General features: G+C 42.8%; 1 protein-coding gene, 1 non-coding gene and 1 pseudogene across 2 annotated transcripts; 2 read left to right on the forward strand and 1 right to left on the reverse strand.

The window, feature by feature from the left end:
- The first annotated feature begins 9039 nt into the window (after window positions 1–9039).
- On the forward strand, window positions 9040–10681 carry LOC117542706 (annotated as a pseudogene).
- Window positions 10422–10838, forward strand: LOC117542859 (tubulin alpha chain-like). The gene has a single exon (XM_034210765.1). It carries the CDS (start codon window positions 10422–10424, stop codon window positions 10836–10838), a length of 417 nt encoding a protein of 138 aa, XP_034066656.1.
- An 8841-nt stretch (window positions 10839–19679) lies between these two features.
- trnap-cgg lies at window positions 19680–19751 on the reverse strand. Its single transcript has one exon. It is a non-coding gene; the product is annotated as a tRNA-Pro (tRNA).
- Between the last annotated feature and the right edge of the window lie 3962 nt (window positions 19752–23713).

The raw sequence follows: 23713 nt of genomic DNA on the forward strand, positions 1-23713 counted from the left end.
ATGAGATTACTGTGGGCTCCCTTACAACTATTTGGTATGCCAGAAACAGATTAAGTCATTAAGCAAAACCTACAAGTATGCCCTACTCCTGCATATTGCAGTATGGAAGCCAGCATATGTATATGGATATTCTGACCCACAATACTTTATGGAGCAAGAGGGCAAAGGTAAATATGCAATGTTGTGATGAAGTAGTGCAGTGGTGCCCTCTGGACCTGCAGTGCAGCAACACAAATTGCATAATGCATAATACCAATTGAGATTTAATACAAAATCTTACATTGAAATAAATAGTTAAGTTCTTTATAACTACGCATAAAGATACAAAAGAGAAAAAATGGCATAATTTAAAACAAACAAGCTATTGTCAGAGTCAGTTATAAAGAATATAAGGAGGGCTTACTATTTCCTGCAGTTGATACAATGAATGATATTTAACAATAAAGAATGACAATATTACTCATATCAGACAAAGATATGTTTGAAAATGACTTAAATATATATTTATATTTATCGTAATTCAAATATGAACGTCAAAAGTCGGAATATTATCTTATTTGCTAAACGTTCTTGTTTAGTAATATGCATGTGTTGTATTATTCTACTACGTCTATTTATTAATGTTCAGCAATAACCACGTTTTCCCAGTACATCCATGGGACTGACGTTCTTAGGTGGGGTGATTCCGCTTTGAACAGGAATTGTGTTAGCCAGTATTCTTGTTTTCCATGTGCTCAATAAAGTTTCTTTAAAAAAAGAATTCAACCAATCAGAAGTGGACCCACTTGTGTTTTCATCCAATCAGATTCCGCAGCAATTGTGCCGCGTAAGATATATAAATAGCCCCGCCTAGAAGAAATACACCTGTTACTTCTTACCCTGGAGGCCTGGACTCATAAAAGCTCTGTTGTGAGAGATAACTTTGCCTTTTCCTCTTCTTTATCTTCACATCTTCAGAAAAATGGTGAGTACAGTTTTTCTCCACTTAGAGGATGTGTATTTAACCAAAGGCAGCGCTCTGAACGTGTGTCATCATGCGAAAATGTAACCAGCTTAAAGTTTTTTAAGCGCTTACTCTCGACGCATTATTTTGATAGTGAAACTAAGATGTTGCGGTATAAGCTGGTAAATCAAGCTTCGTCATTAATAAGTCGTTTTAACTGGTGTTGGTAAATTAAGTGTAACTCGACGGCACAGTCAAGATGTTGAAGTGACTCATTTACAATAGGCGCGAATTGTTGGAAATATACTTCCTGTCTCATTAGTGGCCGGGTTTAATGGTTTCATATTTAAAACATGATATTAACACAGATAACACATTTGTTTCCAAATTTCAGTGAACCAGGACGTTTTTCAAACGTACGTTTGAAATGATTACTGGCTGCAGATATTTAAATAAAATGGACGCTCTGTCTCCCCAAATCTCGCTAGTTATTTTTCCTGCGACGGATTTTTGTCGACCTCGGTTTAGTGTCTTTACATTACATTGCATTTAGCTGACGCTTTTATCCAAAGCGACTTACAATAAGTGCATTCGACCAACAAGATACAAACTAAAAGAAAACTGAATCATATAAGTACATCAGGTTTCATAGAGCCAAAACATTTCAAGTGCTACTCAACTGGCTTTAGGTAAGCCAGTCCTTTATTAGTATATAAGTGCTTTGTTAGTAATTGTATTGCTCGAAGTGGAGTCGAAAGAGATGAGTTTTGAGTCTGAGTCGGAAGATGTGTAAGCTTTCTGCTGCCCTCATGTCAATGGGGAGCTCATTCCACCATCTTGGAGCCAGGATAGCAAACCCACGTGTTTTCTCTAATGTCTTCACATTAGAGAGATGAGAGACATGGTTCCAATTTTTACTTTATTTAGGTCGAATTAGATAATAATTATTATGTGTTTACGTTCTGGCCTGCCACGCCACTAGTCTCCTAAAGGGGTTGCAGAAAATGTAAATGCGGCTCTTTTAATTGAACGACGGGAGCCGGCTCGCGCCCGCGAACGAGCCGGGGTTTTTTTTCTTTTTGCTGAGGGATCTAGATCGGCATGAAGGCACATTATGCAATGTGTACATTATCCCGCTTATTACATTGCCACATTCTCAACAAATTAACGACATGACTCCCAATATTAATTTAAATGCTTTTATGGATTTAGAAAATTATTTTATTGATTTAAAAAATAGTTGTATTTAAATTGACATGCTCTCGCTAAGAAAAATAGTCCGTTGTTACTGTTTGAACTAACGTAGCAACGGCAGGAACTGCTTCGAGAGTGTTTTTGAGGAGCTTTTTGATTACAGTTTTGAAAACATCTTTTCTTGCTTTAAAAGTAGCACAATTCATTATGTCAAACCTTGGAAAGTATCTAGATATCCCTGCCCTGATGCCAAAGTAACTGCACACTGAATATGTGTCGCCGTTTGATGTCTATGTCTGGACCGCTGCATAAAAAGGAGGGTTTCTGCCCCATTACTTCTCTTCTTACTTCTATAAGAATAAAACACGGAGGAGGGAGATCACTTTTTCTCCCCCTCTTCTGAGAGCCCAGCAGCTGATCTCAGAGCACACTGCCCTCTCCTGCAGGGGGGCGTGGTCTGCTGCAGCTCACAGAATCATATATATACTTTATATAGATATGGCCCTACAATATATTGTTCAAATATAGCATGATAGGTCCACTTTAAGTAATACAAGACAGAATGATGATGATGATCTCCGCGCTGGCTCCGTGCATGCATGCAGTGACATGTAATATCCAAGGATTAGAGACGGTTGGATGCTGCTGTTTTGAGCATTGCAATATATTTATTTTCACTATGTTATTTATTTATGATTATCCTTAGGCTCAGCAAAGATGTTATGTCAGCTGTTGCTGTCTTTTTTTCTATAGCTAATAGTTACTGAAATAGAGCCCTGCTGTTTTGTCAGGGCCTTTTCTTTAAATATAATTTTAAAATGTCGATACAGTAGCCCCCTTTTTTAAAATAGTTTTATAGGTGTTGCTATCTGTTTTGTGTAGCGTGGTTCTACAAGCAAGTCAGTGCATTCATTGGGTGGTATCAGAGAGTTACACAGGTCTGTAAATGCAATGAAAACATTTGGCCACAGCAAATCATTTATATTAAACATGTCATTTTTACTTTTGAATACTTCAGTACAAAGGCAAGGGCAAGGCAAGGCAAGTTTATTTATATAGCACTTTTCAACACAAGGCAATTCAAAGTGCTTTACAAAAAATGAAAGAGATTAAGAAAATGGCATTTAAAATCAGTCATTAAAAAGAAAAGCTAATAAAATAAACATTAAAAGAAAAAATACATGGATACAAGTTACAGTGCTGTCAATTAAACATTAAAAGAAAAAAGTACATGGATAAAAGTTACAGTGCAGTCTAAGATATGAATAGTTCAATTAAAAGCAGCGACAAAAAGAAAAGTCTTCAGCCTGGATTTAAAAGTAGTCAGAGTTGCAGCGGACCTGCAGGTTTCTGGGAGTTTGTTCCAGATATTTGGAGCATAATAACTGAACGCTGCTTCTCCATGTTTAGTTCTGACTCTGGGGACAGAAAGCTGACCAGTCCCTGAAGACCTGAGAGATCTGGATGGTTCATAATTTAGCAGGAGGTCAGAAATGTATTTTGGGCCTAAACCATTCAGTGCTTTATAAACCAGCAGCAGTATTTTGAAATCTATTCTTTGACACACAGGAAGCCAGTGTAAAGACTTCAGAACAGGAGTGATGTGATCCACTTTCTTAGTGTTAGTGAGGACTCGAGCAGCAGCGTTCTGAATTAGCTGCAGCTTCCTAATAGATTTTTTAGTGAGACCTGTGAAGACACCATTGCAGTAGTCCAGTCTACTGAAGATAAAAGCATGGACAAGTTTTTCCAAATCCTGCTGTGACATTAGTCTTTTAATCCTAGATATATTCTTTAGGTGATAGTAGGCTGATTTAGTAACAGTTTTAATGTGACTGTTGAAACTCAGGTCAGAGTCCATGACTACACCTAGATTTCTGGCTTTATCTGTTGTTTTGAACATTGCACACTGAAGCTCAGCGCTAACTTTATACGTTCTGCCTTGGCTCCAAAAACCATTACCTCAGTTTTATCTTTGTTTAATTGGAGAAAGTTCTGACACATCCAGTCATTGATTTGTTCAATGCACTTACTCAGTGTTTGAATTGGAGCATAGTCTCCTGGTGAAATTGTTACGTAAATTTGTGTGTCATCTGCATAGCTATGGTAACTTATTTTGTTGTTCTTCATTATCTGAGCCAGTGGTAGCATGTAGATGTTAAAGAGAAGAGGCCCCAAGATGGAGCCTTGAGGAACCCCACATGTCATATTTGTCAACTCAGATGTGTATTTACCTATAGAAACAAAGTTGTTTCTGTCCTTTAAGTAGGATTCAAACCAATTCAGAACTGTTTCCGAAAGTCCCACCCAGTTCTCCAGTCGGTCTAGTAATATGCTGTGGTCAACAGTGTCAAACGCAGCACTGAGATCTAATAATACTAACACTGAAGTTCTGCCACTGTCTGTGTTTAAGTGGATGTCATTAAAGACCTTTACAAGAGCAGTCTCAGTGCTGTGGTTTGGACGAAAGCCTGACTGGAACACATCAAAACAGTCATTTAAATGCAAGAAATTACTCAACTGTTGAAAAACAACTTTTTCAATGATTTTACCTAGAAATGGGAGGTTTGATATGGGCCTGTAATTGTTCATTACTGAAGCATCTAGATTATTCTTTTTTAAGAGCGGTTTAATGACTGCAGTTTTCAGGGCCTGTGGAAAAATACCTGAGTGAAGAGATTTGTTTACTATATGAAGTAGATCTGAGGCCATGCAAGGCAAAACATCTTTGAAAAATCCTGTTGGAATAATATCAAGGCAGCAGGAGGAGGATTTCAGAAGTTGAATAATGTCCTCTAGGTTTTTATCATTAATCTGATGGAATTGTGTCATGATGTCTGAATTGATGTTAAGTGGAGATAGGGACAACACATTTACTGTTCCTGATGCAGAGGCACTGACTGCTTGTCTGATTTTCTGAATTTTGTCAGTGAAAAAGGAGGCAAAATCATTGCACGCCCTGGTGGATAGAAATTCAGAGGCTACTGACACTGGGGGGTTAGTTAGTCTGTCGACGGTAGCAAACAAGGCACGTGCGTTGTTTTTGTTTTTGGTAATGATGTCAGAGAAGAACGATTGTCGTGCGTTTTTCAATTCCAAATTATAGAGGCCAAGTCTCTCTTTATAGATTTCAAAGTGAACCTGGAGATTTGTTTTTCGCCACCTGCGTTCAGCTTTTCGACATTCTCTTTTTTCTGTTTTCACGGTCATGGCCTTTCTCCATGGAGATATTTTCTTGCCAGACACTTCCTTTACCTTAGTTGGAGCAATGGAATCTATAACATTTTTAATTTTTGAATTAAAATGATCTACTAGCTCATTTACTGAGATGTTGGCAGGGGCAAGTGTGGAAGAGAAATTCTGAGTAAACATTTCCCTAGTGTTTTCAGTTAAATATCGCTTTGTGGTTACCTCTTTTTGAACATTTTTGTGAACAGAAATAGAGCCCTCAAAGAAAACACAGGAATGGTCAGAGAGTGCAACATCAGTCACCACAACCTTAGAGATATTCAGACCCTTTGAGATAATTAAGTCCAGAGTGTGCCCCTTATTGTGCGTGGGCTCCGTCACATGCTGAGTCAGTCCATAGCTATCAAGAACACAAAACAGTTCTTTAGCCCCTCTGTCCTGGGGGTTGTCAACATGGATGTTAAAATCACCAACAATGACTAGACGGTCAAAGTCAATACACACTATAGACAGCAGTTTCAGTAAAGTCATCAAAAAAGCTTGCACAGTATTGGGTGGTCTATAGATATTTAGGAACAGAGCTCGAGAGGAGCATTTCAGCCGGAGGGCCACATATTCAAAAGAATCAAAGTTTCCATAAGATGTCTTCCTGCATTGAAGGGCATCATTGAACAGAATAGCTACTCCACCCCCTTTCTTATGCATTCTTTCCTGACTCATAAAACTGAAGTTGGGAGGGGTTGATTCGATAAGAACAGCTGCACTGTTATTTTGTTCAATCCAAGTTTCTGTTAAAAACATAAAATCGAGATTGTGCTCAGTGATAAAATCATTGATTAAAAATGTTTTTCCTGCTAAAGACCTGACATTTAATAAAGCTAGTTTAAGTTTGTTAAACACACTATCAGTCATGTTTTTTGTAACAAGCTGTGGCTGACATGCAATCACTGCTAAATTAGATACACTCACACAAACGTTTGAGCGCTTCCTGTTTCTATGATTCACCGCTCTTAATCTATTACCTATCAACACAGATATCGGCAAAGCTACTGGCAGGCAGGGCCCCGACATGTCCTTGAAAGAGTTGAGAGTGCCATACGCCCTTGAGCCTGGACCCATCACATATCAGTAAGAGTTTGTTGTGTTTTGTACACACACATCCTTATCAGGCTTCGGAGACTGCAGAAGCCCCCTCGAAGGGAGGGGAGGTGGTCGACGTAGGCACGGTGATGGAGACGGGCTAGATGGTGCGGGGGTAGAGGACATGCTGCCAGGGGGGGGAGGTGGTTGACGTAGGCGCGGTGATGAGGACGGGGGAGATGGTGCGCGTCTCCGCGGTGATTTTGGTGGGCGTCGTTGAGGAGCGGGGGTAAAGGACATGGTGCCAGCCCTGCGTATCGCCTTCGTTTGGTCTTTGAACTCCAGGAAGGAATCGGTGCCAACCCTCTGTATCTCCTTTGTGTGTTCATCGATCTCCAGGAGGGTGGGCGAGGGGTGAAAGGGTGAACGGAGTATCCTCAAAGGCGTTGACAGGGGGGGGGGGCAGTGGAGACTCCTCCATGTGTCTCATATGTCTCCCATAATCAGAACATTCCTCAGGCGGGTGCAGTGATAATTCTTCAGGGTTTTCTGCGTGATGTGTTGTGTCTTTCTCGTGTTTTGATTCCTCCTGCCGCTTGTCCTTGGCAGAGGGAACAGATTGATGACGCAGGCAGTTGAATATGTTAGAGATAAACAATTTCACTCCTGACTTGTTCAGGCAAACTCCATTTGCCTTGAAAAGATGTCTGCGATCCCAGAAAAAGTTAAAATTGTCAATAAAATGAACAGAATGGTCAGTACAGGCCGTTGAAAGCCACGTGTTCAGTGCAAACAATCTGCTGAATCTCTCCACTCCTCTTCTGACTGGCGGTAGAGGGCCACTGATGAACACCTCTGCATTTAGAGAGCTGGCAGTTTCCAACAAACATTTAAAGTCTTCTTTCAGCACTTCTGACTGTTGTTTCACAACATCATTTGTTCCAATGTGCAGTACCACATTCTTCACAGTCGGATGTTCAGCCCCAATATGCAGGATCTTCTCAGCCAAGTCAGAGACCACATCCTTGGGAAAACAGAGTACTTTGGTGTTGTTCTTATTACACAGACCTTTTACATCTCTTACAGCAGAGTCACCCACAATCAGAGTTTCAGGCCCAGTCGTTAGCTTTCCCTCTAGCCTTTTACTTTTAGAGTAGCTATTGGTCCTTACCCTGCTGCGTGAAGAGGACAGGTTATCCAGGTCATCAGATCTCCGGTTCTCGGTCAGCGGAGCGTATCTGTTCTGGATTGGCACACTTGGTGGTTTAGGAGGATTGTTTGTAATTCTCCCTTTAGCAGCTGTCCACGGCTGTTTCCTAGTATGAATAGGGGTTGAAGAGGCGCTCTTCCTGGGTGATAACAATGCAGGCCAGCCGGTCGCATCACAGATTTCGGAGCTCTGGGCTCTGCCTGTTATCCGTCCTCCCAAATCCCATGGAAGTGATTTACTCTTAGGCTTTGCACCCAGAGAGTTCCAGGGAGGACTATCACTTGTAGATTTATTACCCGGTACACAGCTCTCCTGTTCCTTGGAATCCTTGTAGCTGCTAACTAGCTGTGAGTTAGCATACCCTTCTCCATTACTTAGCAACACTGGTAAAGTTGTGTCATTCCCACGACATAGTCCATTCACTTCCACGTTAACTTCCAACCGTTGCATTTTCATTTCCAACACAGCCATCTTCTGTATAAGTTTCTGGAAGTCATCTGTAGAGAACGGAGGCATTTTGCTACCAACTAGCTTAAGCTAAATAGCAGTAGCCTACCAGGCTTTAGCTGTTGCTAGGCCACGCTATTGTAAGACTGACGTCGTCGTAAAAATGTTGAAATATGGCTGAAACCCTCCGTCTATTTACGAAGATGAACTGTCCCAGTGATAAGTTAATGTCCAGGAGCCGCTGCTCGAAGTTTTCAGAGAATAAGAATAGGAAAATCAGCATAAAAAGTAAGCAGAGGCAAGAGCAAGCAGAAAAGCGTCTGCACTGTAAGAAAGATAAGCAAGAGATCAAAGAATGTATTGAATAATTTAAGTGATATATGTGTACACACATATAAATCATTCATTGGTCAAAACAGGGCTACATTTGATTGAATTAAAAGGTATTATGTGGTAAACTGAAGAGCTGTTTGGGAGCCGAAAGAGCCGGCTCTTCTTGGTGAGCCGAGCCAAATGATCCGGCTCACCAAGAAGAGCCGGAATTCCCATCACTACTTCCAACAACTGCGTCATTGTGCTTTCGGTATTAGACATATAAACAGTATTTAGCCTCTTTATGTTTTTAACTATAACTGTCGTTCTGTTCAGGTGACTTAAATCATGATATGATGTTTGGTTCTTATTAAAATAGTCTTTTTCTCTAGAGCCGTCCTCCCACATGTGGTGATATGCCACTAGAATGTAAGGTACACTGTTTTTGCACAAGAATCAACTAGGCTTCCTTTTATGATGTTTCTTAACAACCTTTTTTTCCTTTGACAGCGTGAGTGCCTCTCAATCCACGTTGGTCAGGCTGGTGTGCAGATTGGCAATTCATGCTGGGAGCTTTACTGCCTGGAACATGGGATCCAGCCGGACGGCAGGAAGCCTGATGACCAGAACACCTCAGGAGGAGGAGGAGGAGGAGGAGGAGGAGGAGGAGGAGGAGGAGGAGGAGGAGGCGACGATTCCTTCAACACCTTCTTCATGGAGACTGGAACTGGAAAGCACGTCCCCAGAGCTGTGTTTGTTGACCTGGAGCCCACTGTCATCGGTAAATTCTAAATGATAAAAGTATCATAAATGCCTTTCCCCCCTCTGTCATTCAAAAGCTTCAACAATCTAATGCTCGTTGCCCTTAGATGAGGTGCGCACTGGGACTTACCGCCAGCTGTTCCACCCTGAGCAGCTGATCACTGGCAAGGAGGATGCTGCCAACAACTACGCCCGAGGACACTACACCATCGGCAAGGAGGTTATCGACCTAGTGATGGACAGAATCCGAAAGCTGGTCAGTACATTTAGAACAGAAGTCAGTTTTGCTGAAGAGCATTAAATCAGTTTATTGCTAAGTAGGGTTTCACATGCAAAGCGTATGCAATCATATTGTGGTGAATGGCACAAAGAAGTATTGCAAAAGTATCATAATAAATATGTGATGTATATGTTTTAAAATGTAGAGCGTACAGTGTTTTAAACACAAAACATAACAATCTGGTATCACTCTTTGAAAGTGAGCATATTTCCCCGATTCTGGCCCACTTGCATCGGCTTCCTCCGCCCTGCACAACTCAGTTTAAGAGCCTCCTGATCGCATTCAAAGCCCTCCATGGTATGGCCCCCTCTGATCTGTTTTCATCTATATGTTTACATGCTGTGCACTGATACGCTTTGTTATCATTAGCTGTGAACCCGTGGCACTGCTGTCTTTGTATTATATAAATACATTTATTATTTGATTGTCTCTTTTTCTTTCAGTCCGACCAGTGCACCGGTCTTCAGGGTTTCCTGGTGTTCCACAGCTTCGGAGGGGGCACCGGCTCTGGCTTCACCTCCCTGCTGATGGAGCGTCTGTCCGTCGACTACGGCAAGAAGTCCAAGCTGGAGTTCTCCGTCTACCCGGCTCCCCAGGTGTCCACCGCTGTGGTGGAGCCCTACAACGCCATCCTGACCACACACACCACCCTGGAGCACTCTGACTGTGCCTTCATGGTTGATAATGAGGCTATTTTTGATATCTGCCGTAGAAACCTCGATATCGAGCGTCCCTCTTACAACAACCTGAACAGGTTAATGAGTCAGATTGTGTCCTCCATCACTGCCTCCCTTCGCTTTGATGGGGCCCTCAATGTTGATCTGACAGAGTTCCAGACCAACTTGGTGCCCTACCCCCGTATCCACTTCCCTCTGGCCACCTATGCCCCTGTTATCTCTGCAGAGAAAGCTTACCACGAGCAGCTCTCGGTGGCAGAAATCACTAACTCCTGCTTCGAGCCAGCCAATCAGTTTGTGAAATGCGACCCACGCCACGGTAAGTACATGGCCTGCTGCCTTTTGTACCGTGGTGACGTCGTTCCCAAAGACGTGAACGCTGCCATTGCCAACATCAAAACCAAGCGCTCCATCCAGTTTGTGGACTGGTGCCCCACTGGTTTCAAGGTGGGCATCAACTACCAGCCGCCCACTGTGGTTCCTGGTGGAGACCTGGCCAAGGTGCAGAGGGCTTTGTGCATGCTGAGCAACACCACTGCTATTGCAGAGGCCTGGGCTCGGCTGGACCACAAGTTTGATCTGATGTACGCTAAGCGTGCCTTTGTGCACTGGTATGTGGGTGAGGGTATGGAGGAGGGAGAGTTCTCTGAGGCCAGAGAGGACATGGCCGCTCTGGAGAAAGATTACGAGGAGGTTGGAGCTGATAGTCAGGGAGATGATGATGAGGAAGGAGAGGAGTATTAGAAAGGCAGACAGTCCGCTTTATTGATCCATGCTGTTTTATTAATGTCAAGTAAATAAAGTTGTTTGACTGAACCTGAACCTATGCTTTCCTCTCGTCAATAAATACACTGTTAAACATGACCTACCTGCCTAACATGACCTATGATGGGTTGGATGTATTCACTTGCTCAGTTCAATCAAATGTTTTCGCACAGATGCTATTACTCACTTCAGTCACTTTGAGACAGTGGTGTTCAACATGTATATCTTTTCTCTGAACAGACCAGGCATGACATCTAGTTAAATGTACTGCTAGATTAATCACTAAATTATTTCCCAGCATCAGATGATTCCAGAGTACCATTTGCATATCTTACATTGACTTATTTAAGATTAGATTTGTGCGTTACGTGAGAAGAACGGAGTCCTAACCCCGGCCTGATCTACAATAGGGTGTGGTATCACTGGCCCAAGGGAGGGATAGTGAGAAATACAGACGCACACACACGGTGCCCTCATGCGCACAGGTTGACCTATTTGGCTCTACTAAAACGCCCTGAAAAGGCCGCTGGAAGGCCCATACAGTCTTTGACCACACACGGAGAACACACAAACACGGGATTACAAGCAAAGCAAAGGTATTGTGTAAACGGTAATATCGTGGTGAATATGGAAAGAAGCAAGTAAATGGAAACCAGTCAAATGGAAATAAATGGACTGTTTCAAACTGGAAACTTTGTTTCTGACCTTTATTCGGCAGCAAACTTGTGTGCGTCAATTACACCCACCAAGCGGAGGCTTAAAGCGTTGGCTTAGCCTCTACAACAGGGGTGGGGAACCTCCGGCCCCCGGGCCGCATACGACCCGCGAGACCATTTGGTACGGCCCGCGAGGTAATTTATAAACACACGCAAAAATGTAAGAAATCTAGACTGCAAAAAAATTAAACAAGGGAGTGCCTATTTTTCCTGGGCAAGGTCAGGGTCCTTGAACACAACACGAGCCTAACGTGTCATCACGTGGGATATGTCTCGTCTGACGGGTGCAGTTCTGACGGAGAGCACCAGAACGCTACTCCGTCACTTCCAAAAATGGCGGTACCGATAAGCAGCGCCATATAGATAGAATGTGGCGCTGCGCATAAGGAGCCGTACACATGACGCAGTTTCTGCGTGGCTGTGTCTTTAGTTGAAAGCCCAGTGGCGATCTGTTCATCTGTCATACTGATCATACTGTCAATAACTTTGTTGTTATTAGCATCAGGTTAGCTCGCTATGCTAACGAATATAAGAAGCTTTTTCTTCAATCAGTGAGGTGAAGGCACATCTTTATATGATCATAATAGTTATAAAAAAATAAGAGAATAAAGTAAACAGGTATAAAATACTATATGACTGTAAAAAAAGTTGTTATTAATAAACAAGAATACCGTTTTTTTTTAAATAAAAATAAAATCTGCTTACAGTTCTGCTTCATATCCATATGAAACAGAACTGTAAGCAGATTTTTATTTTGATGTTGAGAGATGTATCCATAGATCTCCTAATGTTGCTCTCAAAGTGCACCAGATTGATGCTTTTAACTTCCGCATGCCCCCCGGACCCCCCTAGAGGAGGTTAGGTTCCCCCCCCACTTAAATAATGTCCACATGGATAGGATACTAAATACATTTGCACACATCATGTGTCCATATCTTTCTGTTTTGGTGGCCATGCCACAACCGTGCACGTGCATGCATATGCGAGTCATGGTGAGATATCTGGATCAAGAAGTTGCTTTTTCTTTGCAGAGCATGAAAGAAAGGCGAAATGAATGGGCGGTGATTTTAGTATTTTTAAGCAGATGTTGAGTTCAATAATTTGTACGGCCCTTGGAGGATGTTGAAAAAATTGAAACGGCCCTTGAGAGGAAAAAGGTTCCACCCCTGCTCAGTGGCGTTTCTAGGTGTACAAAACTGGGGGGGCAGAAAGAGGTCGGGGGAGAGAGAGAGAGAGAGAGGGGGGGGACAGAGAGAGGGAGGAGAGAGAGAGGGGGGACAGAGAGAGGGGGGGAGGAGAGAGAGAGGGGGAGTGTCAAATTACATACTGAAGACCACAGGAGCAACACTGTGAGCGCATACATTTACGTACACAGCGTGGGGATGTCATAGTAATGCACCTTCATACATGGAGTAAAGGTCACCATCACAAAGTAATTCTTAACAATAACAACAACCGTAATGCTTTAGCATTAAAACACCATAGACTGTAAATATAAGGAAAACACAGACACTCATCATCGAGGTCACAATATCAATCGATCCAGCAGAGGCAAAACACAGAAGATCAACAAAATATATGACATAAATGAACTTACCAAAGCTGAAGGCTCACTTGAAAAGAAAAGCGGCACGGCGGTCCTTCCTCTGACAGAATGTGTCTATCACTTTGGGGATGAAGTCCTGTAGTTGCTGGATCAACTGGCTTTCAATTGAAAGCATGGCCAATGCGTTAAGTCGCGGCTGTCCCATGGTGTTGCGAGTGAAAGTCTTTATCCTTTTGAGGGTGGAAAAGTTCCTCTCTGACTCGGATGTCGTCATCGGAGTTGTCACTATTATTTTTGACCAAAATAACAGTCTCAGCAAACGTTTCCTCCAAGTTGTTCTCGTGAATGGATTTCAACAGAGACAGGGCAGTGTTTCCAGTGTGAAGCTCACTGTGGCGGTAGAGCGTGGTCAGCTCAGACTTCAACTTCTCCTGGTTTCCCAACGCAGGCCACAGTTTCACGGCGCAGTCAAGCTCAGGTGTAGGAAATGACAGGACATGCTGTGGGAAGAATGAGCTGTCAACAAGCTTTGCAGCGATCAAATGGTCACTCTGTGAGAACCTCTGTTCCACCTGTGAGATGACTGTGTCACAAGCCTCCTTCATCACCGGCGCTGTGCTGCTGACTCGTCGGCCTGGCTCGTCTGTTCCATCATGAGCAGTGGCGGCCAATGCATCAGTTTTCTGCCTCATTTTCTGAACATTTTCCTTGAAACGGCAGAGCGCGCTGTTGATCCCAGGTGCATCGATGTTTCGTTTTTACAGAGTGTTGTATAGAACATCCACTTCTGGCATAAGCAACGAAAAAAACTCCAGGAGCTGCATAAATGCTCGGTCCCGCAGTTTCTTTGACAGGCCGTATGCCTCACTTATGGTGACCGCATCCCATCCTGGTTGTGCGCGTATATGCTTCATACACTGAAGTAGTGCATCTCGGGTCTCCCAAACCGCGTTCACAGTTCTGCTTTTAAAGTTCCATCTCACAGCCGGTGGCCGTGGGATGCGTCTCTGTGTTGCCTCTGCAAGAGCTGCAACACGTTTTGGAGCACCGGAGAAAAAACACCTTCAGGATGCTCATCCTTGCTGAACACAGTTGCTGCAGGGTCAGGTTCAGTTGGTGGGCGTAGCAGTGAACAAACTGAGCGTTTGGGTACGTCTCCTTCATCACCGTCTGTACCCCGCGCACGTTACCGCTCATGACGGCCGCCCCGTCATAGGTCTGAGCGATTAGCTTTTCTTTCAGCTTCAGGGGTTCCAGAACAGCCTTGATGCTGTTAGAGAGACCTACACCAGTTTTGTCCTTTACTTCCACAAACTCCAAAAAACGCTTTGTAACTGTGAGGTCAGGCATAATGTATCGCAGCACAATCACCATTTGCGATTTACAGGAGACATCGGTTGTCTCGTCGGCCTGAACGGCAACAAATGATGTGTTGTCCACTTGCTTGGCTATTTCCTCCCTGTACACATCATACATGCAGTCCAAGAGTTCATTCTGTATGGTGCTTGATGTCCCTTTGAAAACAAGCTGAGCTTCGTAGTGCCGTTGAAGCCTGGAATCGCCCTCACACATTGTCTCGAAAATTGACCTGAATATCCCTGGATTCAGAGAGTCCGCCGACTCGTTGTGGCCCCGCAGTGCTGTCTCACATTTCCCACACAGTTTAATACAGGTGATGATCCGACCAAGCACGTACCTGTTTTCTTCCACCTTCCTATTATGAGAATCAATGCCGCGTCTGTAGGCGCTGTCAATCTGAGCTGCAACATTCACCCTTCCAAGTAATCCCAATTTTACGGCATTTTCCAAATGACTGTTGCTGCTCTCATGCTTCATTGTCCTCTCCGAAAGATGCTTGAAGTCCTTGTAACCTGTCCTCGACCAAGTACCTTGATCTTCACCAAAAAGCAGGCAAGGAAAGCAAAAGAGGGAATTCTTCTGGATGCTCGCCGTTAGCCATTTCTTTTTAGCAAACCACTCAGCGTTAAACCCACGTTTAACTTTGCCCGCAGTCTGGACCATTTGGAAATCCGGTGGATGGTGGGCACCGAGGCGCTTTACCTCCAGTTTCTCTCCGAGACTAAGTGTCTCAAATGTGTGCTCCAGTAAATGGTCAACTTCATTCATTTTCTTTCAGTTTTTTACTTCTTTTAATCGCTGGTGATGTTAGCTATATGCTGCTCTCTCGTCTCCTCTTCAAACTACACGTGACGTTTCGCAGCACTGCACACGTGAGTACTTACAGCCAATCAATTCTGAATTATGTGAGATGACGTATGGTGGGGATGGGAGCACTATGCCCCTACGGTCATTATTTTTTTGCCACACACATTAAATAGAAAAATACTCTGAGCATGCGCAGTGTAGTTTTTACAATCACCGTTCACGTAGACTGTGGGAGGGAGGGGCAGAATCGGGTTTTGTCCCACATGGCTCTAAACAGCTCAAAACGGCACTCTAGACACTAATTAGAAGAACACAGACTAAAACAGAAATGTACAGACGAATCAGATTATTAAACATGACCTTAAAATATATTTTATATGTTTTTTTATTTATTTTTTTGTATTTTTTTTGTAATCATTATTTGTAATACTTTCTTCTGACACTAGGTGGGGCTGTGCCCCACCTGCCCCTAATGACCCGCCGCCACTGCCCCTGCTCTACAATCATCATATCCAGACGTTCTGAATCAGGTTCATGTCCTTCAGTTTGTCAATCCTCTGGAAAGAGAGGAGCTTCACATAGCGATCTGCGTGAGGCCTCTTCTTCTTCTCTTCTTCTCTCTGGTCCTGAGGAGGAGGAGGAGGAGGAGGAGGAGGAGGAGGAGGAGGAGGAGGAGGAGGAGGAGGAGGAGGAGGAGGAGGAGGAGGAGGAGGAGGAGGAGGAGGAGGAGGAGGAGGAGGAGGAGGAGGAGGAGGAGGAGGAGGAGGAGGAGGAGGAGGAGGAGGAGGAGGAGGAGGAGGAGGAGGAGGAGGAGGAGGAGGAGGAGGAGGAGGAGGAGGAGGAGGAGGAGGAGGAGGAGGAGGAGGAGGAGGAGGGGGAGGAGGAGGGGGAGGAGGAGGAGGAGGAGGAGGAGGAGGAGGAACATCCCGATAGCAGCAATTAATATATTAAATGCTGCCTTTGACAATAAATACATAATAAATGTCATCAGTGGAAGCCGTAGTTCTGTAAAAAGCACGACCAATCATCTGAGCCGGCTAAAGTAACTGGATGGCCTACCTGCCTGTCAGCCTTCCATCTGGGCACAAACTTCTCTCGTGCCCTCATTGGTCATGAGGTCATTGGTCCGTGTGTGTTGGAGGAGGGGCTCTGTAAGGAAGTCTGAAGGAAGGGGCAGATTTCGGCAGCGTACTTTAAAATTCTAGCGCACTCGAGCAGGTTTCTCCATTCTACCCTACCTTTGTGTCAATGAGCAGCCCCAAACACGTTTACCCATTTAAACAGTCGTGGTAGATACCTTGTTTGTTTTAAACATCATAAATACACAAACAACAATGCGTACTTACAGGTTGTGTACCCGCATCTCCCGCTGGTCCAAACAAAGTGGGAACAGCATCGTCCTTCAGTGTCCTACGCTGTGCATATCCGGCATGAATCGCTGCAATGTTTGCCATAGGCGGTGTGATGTGTGTGTGTGTGACGTGTGAGGTTAAGGACACAAGTTCCCTCGCTTTTTTTTTTTTTACATACAAGTGATTCAGCTATTGTATTACAATAAGATATGCGGCGATTTTTAAAACGTCCAATTTCTGGGACGTTTAAGGCGTCTACTTCTGCACTAAGTTGGACACTGGTTAATAATATTGTAGCGTGTTCAAGTAACCAAGGGATATAGTAGTTATCAAATAAGTATAAGATGTGCACAGTTATAAGTTTTACAGATGCAATGCACTGTTGTTGGGGGGAGAGACCGACCCTTCCATATGAGTGTGTGTGTACGGCGGGCATGAGGCGTGCAAAACGGGACGAGTTGTGTTCGTATGTGGAAAAGTCATACTCAGTGCGGTGAACACTGGTTGTATTGCTTCTGTATCCGTAGCACCCCACGCAATAGTTGGGACTGTGTACTGACGTCAGTAAAAAAGGTTTGCCCCCCCAAGCGCAAATGTCAAACTCCACCTATGATGTTTGCGAAGCTTTGGTCCGTGAAATGCCGCGCACACAGTACAATACCGGCTCGAACATCTGAGGGAACAGTGTTAACAAGAAATGTCAACCACTGACTTCGTCGTGGTTCTGCCCTCGGTAAAGCACATTGAAGATTTCCCCTCACAAGACAGGAAACAGACCCTCGTTGGCATGACTGGATACAGTTTTGAACTGAACCTGAGCTTCCAACAGTATATGTTCGGCTGGCAGAGAGTGCGGGATAGCTCTGGGCGCGGCTACTGGGTATCCCTACGTCACTTTGAGGGGTTTGACTCTGCACACCGTTTACATGCATACAAACCTTCATAACACACAAGGGGACGGGGAATCACCGGAAAAGCATGACATGTCACCTTTAACTTGAATTAATGAAAGTTCACTCAATGTTTGATAATTTTATTACATCATATCATATTAGGCTACATTATATTTTTCTATTAAAAATGAAATCATACATAAGATAACCTAATATCGACTGTTGTAAAAAACAGTCAACAAATTTGACACATTGGGGAGAGTATAGATGAGCCAATTTGTATTTATGATGTCCTCCATTTACTTATTGAGTTCCCTTATTATGAATAAAGTGTGCACACTGAGGCACATGTAAGTCTATACTCTCTATTGTAATAATGTAAATGTCCCGTTGCAGGACAAATAAAGGGATTCTGATCCATGTGGGCTTCATGTGGGGTAGAGCGGGGCGTCCTGCAGCAGCTCGGGGTCCAGCAGATCATCCGTGTATACGTCCTCCGTTCTGAGGGGAGAAAACATCTTTTTCAACCAAACATGCACCGAAACCCCAAGAATGTTACAATATGTTCAGTTACTGTGATGAGCGCTTCCTGCTAGAGTTGCTCTTTGCATTGTGTCTGTTTTGATCTAGTTCCCTTTCTCTGGAACCAGCTTCCTGTTTTGATCAGAGAGGGAAACAGTGCTGCAGTCAACATGTCGATGTGTCCTTGGGCAAGACACTGAACCCTGAGTTGCTCCCGATGGCCAACGGTGTGTGTGTGTGTGTGTGTGTGTGTGTGTGTGTGTGTGTGTGTGTGTGTGTGTGTGTGTGTGTGTGATGTGTGTGTGTGTGTGTGTGTGTGTGTGTGTGTGTGTGTGTGTGTGTGTGTGTGTGAGTGTGTGTGTGTGCAGATGAAAGGACATGTTAAAGGGGACTACGTTAAATCAGGAGCTTCCTATTGGATATGAATACTATTTGGGGATGGAGGAAGTGTGTGTGTGAGCAAGTGGTGCTGCTCTGCATGCATGAGGTGTGAATGGGTGAATGACTCGTAGTATGTGAAGAGCTTTGAGGGGTCGAAGAGACCTGATAGAGAGATTTATAAGTGCAGTCCTTTTTACCAAAGCCTATCATTACATCTGGTTTTAGATTACCCATGTCTGCCCTCCTGATTTCTACATTTGAGGGTATTTTATTAATGTTTTCATTGTATTTTTATTGTCTTTCTGTTGTATTTCACCTCATGTTATTTGTATGTCACGTTATATCTTGCCTTTCCATTAATTGTCTGTAATTGTATTTATCTTTTTTTTCTTCATCTGTTTGTTAATCTGTAAAGCCCACTGAGACCAACATGTTTTGTGATATTGGGCTGTATATAAATCAGCTGTGATTGAATTGATGGTACATGTGTTATGAAAACAACTGCCTTAGTGGTCCGATTAGCATAACTTAATACATATATGAATAATACTTACATCACTTCGATTGTGTCTTCAACAGCGACCTCCTCCACCACCTGCACTCCAACCACCATCCTCCTCACTGCAGGAAGCACAACACAGTACTGCTGTCAATTAGTGGTAACATTTAACTAAGTACATTAATTCAAGTACTGTTTTTAAGTACAATTTTGGTGTACTTGTAATTTACTTCCACTACGTTTCAGAGGGACAAATTGTACTTTTTACTCTAGTGAAATAACTTTGGTTGCTTTGTGGCGCTTGTGCAGAATAAGTACTTTTTTACTTTTGGTACTTTAAGTATATTTTAATGCTTATACTTTTGTCTCTTCACTTGAGTAAATAGTGAGAAACAATAGGCTACATATTTCTCAAGTGTTTTTTTAATCATAGAATTCTGTCTTTTTAATTAATCATAAATCTCACTTTGAACTAACTTTAGTTGAGTTCTCGAAATAATTAGTAGAACTAAAAGTAATCATTTCTGTCTCGTTTAAAAGTGTTGGTTTATAAATCAGAATACTATAATAACTAATCAAGCTTGGACACTTGTGTACTTCAGAGTAGATCAGAAGTACATATTAAATGTACACATCCCCGTCAGTTTGGGTGTTGCGTGACTTTTCGCGACACTTCGGCAGTTTAGGTAACACAGACGTATTCGTAGAAATATGTGTTTTAATGAAGTAGAGATTTTCAAAGTAAGGGCTCGTCCGGGATTTGAACCCGGGACCTCCCGCACCCGAAGCGAGAATCATACCCCTAGACCAACGAGCCACTTGAGAAATTACACAAAGGGGCCGGTATTATAACTACTCAAGTAGAGTTCAAGTACCTTGTTACTAAAGTGGAGTACTTGAGTAAATTACTTTAGAACACTGTATATTAACAGGCATTACACATGAAACATAGAATAAAGTAAAAAATAAACAAAAGGTTAATATATCAATAGTAAAAAACGATCAATAGATTATCTATAGAGTAAACAATATAAAATATGCAGAAAAAGAATATAAATCTACTGCAAAACACATACACATTACAAAAGTGTGCAGTAGCTGCACTTTATTTTTATTAAAATATGAATTTAAAGGTCTCCTATTATATTATTTTTAGGCATATATTATAGGTCTCAGATAAATAAAAAATATGTCAATGAAGTGTTTTGCTCAAAATACCAAACAGACCATCCATTCTAGCCTCAAATCCCTTTCAGCTGTTGCTAAAGAGCAGATTCTGGGTCAGTAGGTTTAACAAAAGAGAAAACTCTCTCCGGTACAGGTTAGCTCTGAGTGTTAGCGATGCTTGCTAATGTAAACAAAGACCATATTACTTCCAAAACACGTCTCATTGTTTCTGATTGGTCCGTGGGTGTAAAGCCCGCCCACATTTCAGATATTACGTCATATCGGCCGTAAATCTGGATCAGCTCCGTTTTTAGAGATTTGGGTACGGAGGAAAAGAGAGAGATTTATTTGTGACGCATTGTGAGTTCCCTGACACACCGGGGACACATTGTGATGTATAGAATAATAATAATAATGCATTTTATTTATATAGTGCTTTTCACAACTCAAAGACGCTTTACAGTATGAGGGAGGGTAGACAAACAAGGACAGGCACACAAGTAAGTAAAAAATAAAAAGGCAGTCAAGAGGAAGTTGATTGAGAGGGGGGGGGGCTTATGGGTAGACAGAGTTGAAAAGATGTGTTTTGAGGCGGGACTGAAAGACTGTGAGGGACTCAGAGTCACGGAGATCTTGGGGGAGGGGATTCCAGAGCCTAGGAGCTGCCACTGAGAAGGCTCTGTCCCCAAAGCTGCAGAGTGTGGATGTGGGAATGGATAGGAGTCCGGCTGCGGTGGATCTGAGGGACCGTGGGGGTTGATAAGGAGTGAGAAGGTTTGTGAGATAAGGGGGGGCCAGATGGTGGAGTGCTTTGTAGGTGAGGACCAGAATTGAGGAGCAGAAGAAGTGCTTTGTAGGTGAGGACCAGAATTGAGGAGCAGAAGAAGACATCACAAAGTGCATTTTGCATGATAGGTCCCCTTTAAAGTTATGCGTCAGGTAAAAACTCACCTCCGTAGTAGACGTGTGAAGATCCAGGCCAGTGTAGACTTTCTGGGTCCCTCTGCCCATAAACACACACACACCCCTGGGTCTCCATCCCCGGACCCCCCCCCTCTGCTGACCCCCAGGGAGAAGCTGCTGGTCCCCCCCCCCACCAGGGAGAAGCTGCTGTCCCCCCCCTCTCCACGACGGCAGGGAGGAAGGAGGAGCTGCAGAGCAACGAGCTTCACCTCTCTGACGGAGGATCCCATCACATCCTGCAGACACAGGGGACGAGTTAAGGGGGAGATAGGTTCAAAAGGCTTTACTGTCATATTCAAAGTAGTGTAGATATGCACATGACACACTTAAGTCACACGCTCCTCCAACAATGCAACATAAATATATACGAGACATCAAACGAATACAAAACTATATAAATAGTGCAAGAAGAAACAGAAAGAAAATGTTCCAAGACTGATGTGCAAGTAATGCAGGAGAAGTTACATATATAAATAGAATGAATGAATGCTGTGCGGTGAAATTAAATACTGGATATTAAGTACATTCACTAAAGTTCTTACTTAAGTACAACTTTGAGGTACTTGTACTTTGCATTTTCTTTCTTTCCTTTACCCCAATACTTCAATTTCATGGTAAATATGGCACTTTTGAATTTACTATAATTATTTTACAGGTTTAGTTGGTAGTTACTAATTAAGAGTGATTAAGTGAACATGTGAAAGTAGCAGCAGCTATTCTCCTCTTTGGAGTGTGGAGTCATTGCTGGACTCACTATCAACATGCATTTGTTTTATATCTTCAAAATGTAGAAAGGCATCATTTACTATAAAAAGCATTTCCTTCCCACATCAAACATGCATGGCTGGCTGAAGCAGGGCTGCAGGTGGAGGTGCACTCAGATGTCTGAGCGTCTGTTTCCTGCTCCTGCTGGGTCTGCACCATCTGAGTAAACTGGCCCTGATGCACACAGAGCGGGGGGGGGGTCATGCACAGACATGTACGCAGCAGCAGGATCAACAAGGTTTTAATAACCAATCTTATAACACCCCTTGTTGTTAAATACCAACGATGTGCAATATGTGCAATATATATATATATATATATATATATATATATATATATATATATATATATATGTCATTAATAACTGTGTAATATATATGGCTGCTAAATCTTCAGATCTGTTACAGCAGGGGGGTCAAACTCAATTTCCTCGCGTGCCATCAGCATTATGGCTGCACTCAAAGGGCCGGTTGTGACTTTAAGACTATATAAATATACATATATAAATATTTAATATATATAAAATAATGTAAAATATTACATGATTGCTTCTGCATTGGATTATTATCGGATAGGGAAGTAGCTTCATAATTAACTACGTCTGAAAGCAGAAGTTTAGGGCAAAGTCAAATTCTGAGAAAAAAGTCAAATTTCAGATGCATTGTGGGACATGTAGTTTATGGGCAACGTGCTTCTGTAAATCGGCCTGTACCCGTATAAACACATTATATTCTTTGCAAGCTCTTGTGGGACCACAGGAAATGAAGTCACGGGCCTTGAGTTTGGCCCATGGGCCTTGAGTTTGGCCCACGGGCCTTGAGTTTGGCCCATGGGCCTTGAGTTTGGCCCACGGGCCTTGAGTTTGGCACCCCTGTGTTACAGGATGTGTATTTTGGAAATTGTAATTTGTTAATATTTTTTGTATGCATGCTTCTAGTTAACATTAAGCTGTCTTCGGCTCTTTCTGCTGTAACAATGTACATTTCCCCTCTGTGGAACGAATAAAGGTTTTCTGATTCTGATCAAATAAAAATCAGGATATCTCTTTTTTTAAGAACGACGAACACACAGTCATCACACACACGAACAGGATCAGAAACAACCACACATCTCTCAGAAGGATTCAAATTAAATGAGATGAGATTATCCCACTCAATGCAGAGGGTCTAAGGCAGTCTCAATAGGACTTTAGCACTGAGTAAATGATACAAATCTGTAAGTATCACCGATGCACCTGTCTGTCAATTGACCGAAAATCGGCCTAATTGTAAAATAATAATAATTCTTCATGTTAAAATCATTCCTGTCTTAGTAAAGATGTTAAGGGTCTGGACTCAACAAACACTGTAACTGCAAAAAGTGAATATTTTAACGTTTGTTTTACCTACCTTATATCTTTGCTTTTAAATGATATTCATAACTTGTTTCTTAATGCTCTTAATGTCTTAAAGCACTTTGAATTGCCTTGTGTTGAAAGGTGCAGTATAAATAAACTTGCCTTACCTGTAGTGTAGCAGCAAACAGCAGGATGATCTTCCTCCTCTCCCTCCTCTTCCTCATCTTCATGGTGGTTCATCATGGTTGAGTGTGGAGGAAGGACACAGAGAGGAGGTCGAGGCAACAACTCCCAGAAGTCAGGATTCAGCCCGGACATATTCAAGAGGACTTCAAATGAGTCTTCAGTATTTCCTCTGACTCCAAACTCAGAGGCACAGATGGTGTTTACTCTCTGGACGCAGCGGGAGCTTCTGAACGAGTCACAGGCAGAGCAACAAGCTGATTGGACACATTCTCTCTGCTTATGATGTCATGTGTGTTTTTATTTATATATATGAACATGGCAGAATTTACCAAAAAGGAAAGCGCTCCGAGTCCGGCCTCATA

The sequence above is a fragment of the Gymnodraco acuticeps genome, unplaced genomic scaffold, assembly GCF_902827175.1.
Source record: "Gymnodraco acuticeps unplaced genomic scaffold, fGymAcu1.1, whole genome shotgun sequence".
In the NCBI taxonomy this organism is placed as follows: domain Eukaryota; kingdom Metazoa; phylum Chordata; class Actinopteri; order Perciformes; family Bathydraconidae; genus Gymnodraco; species Gymnodraco acuticeps.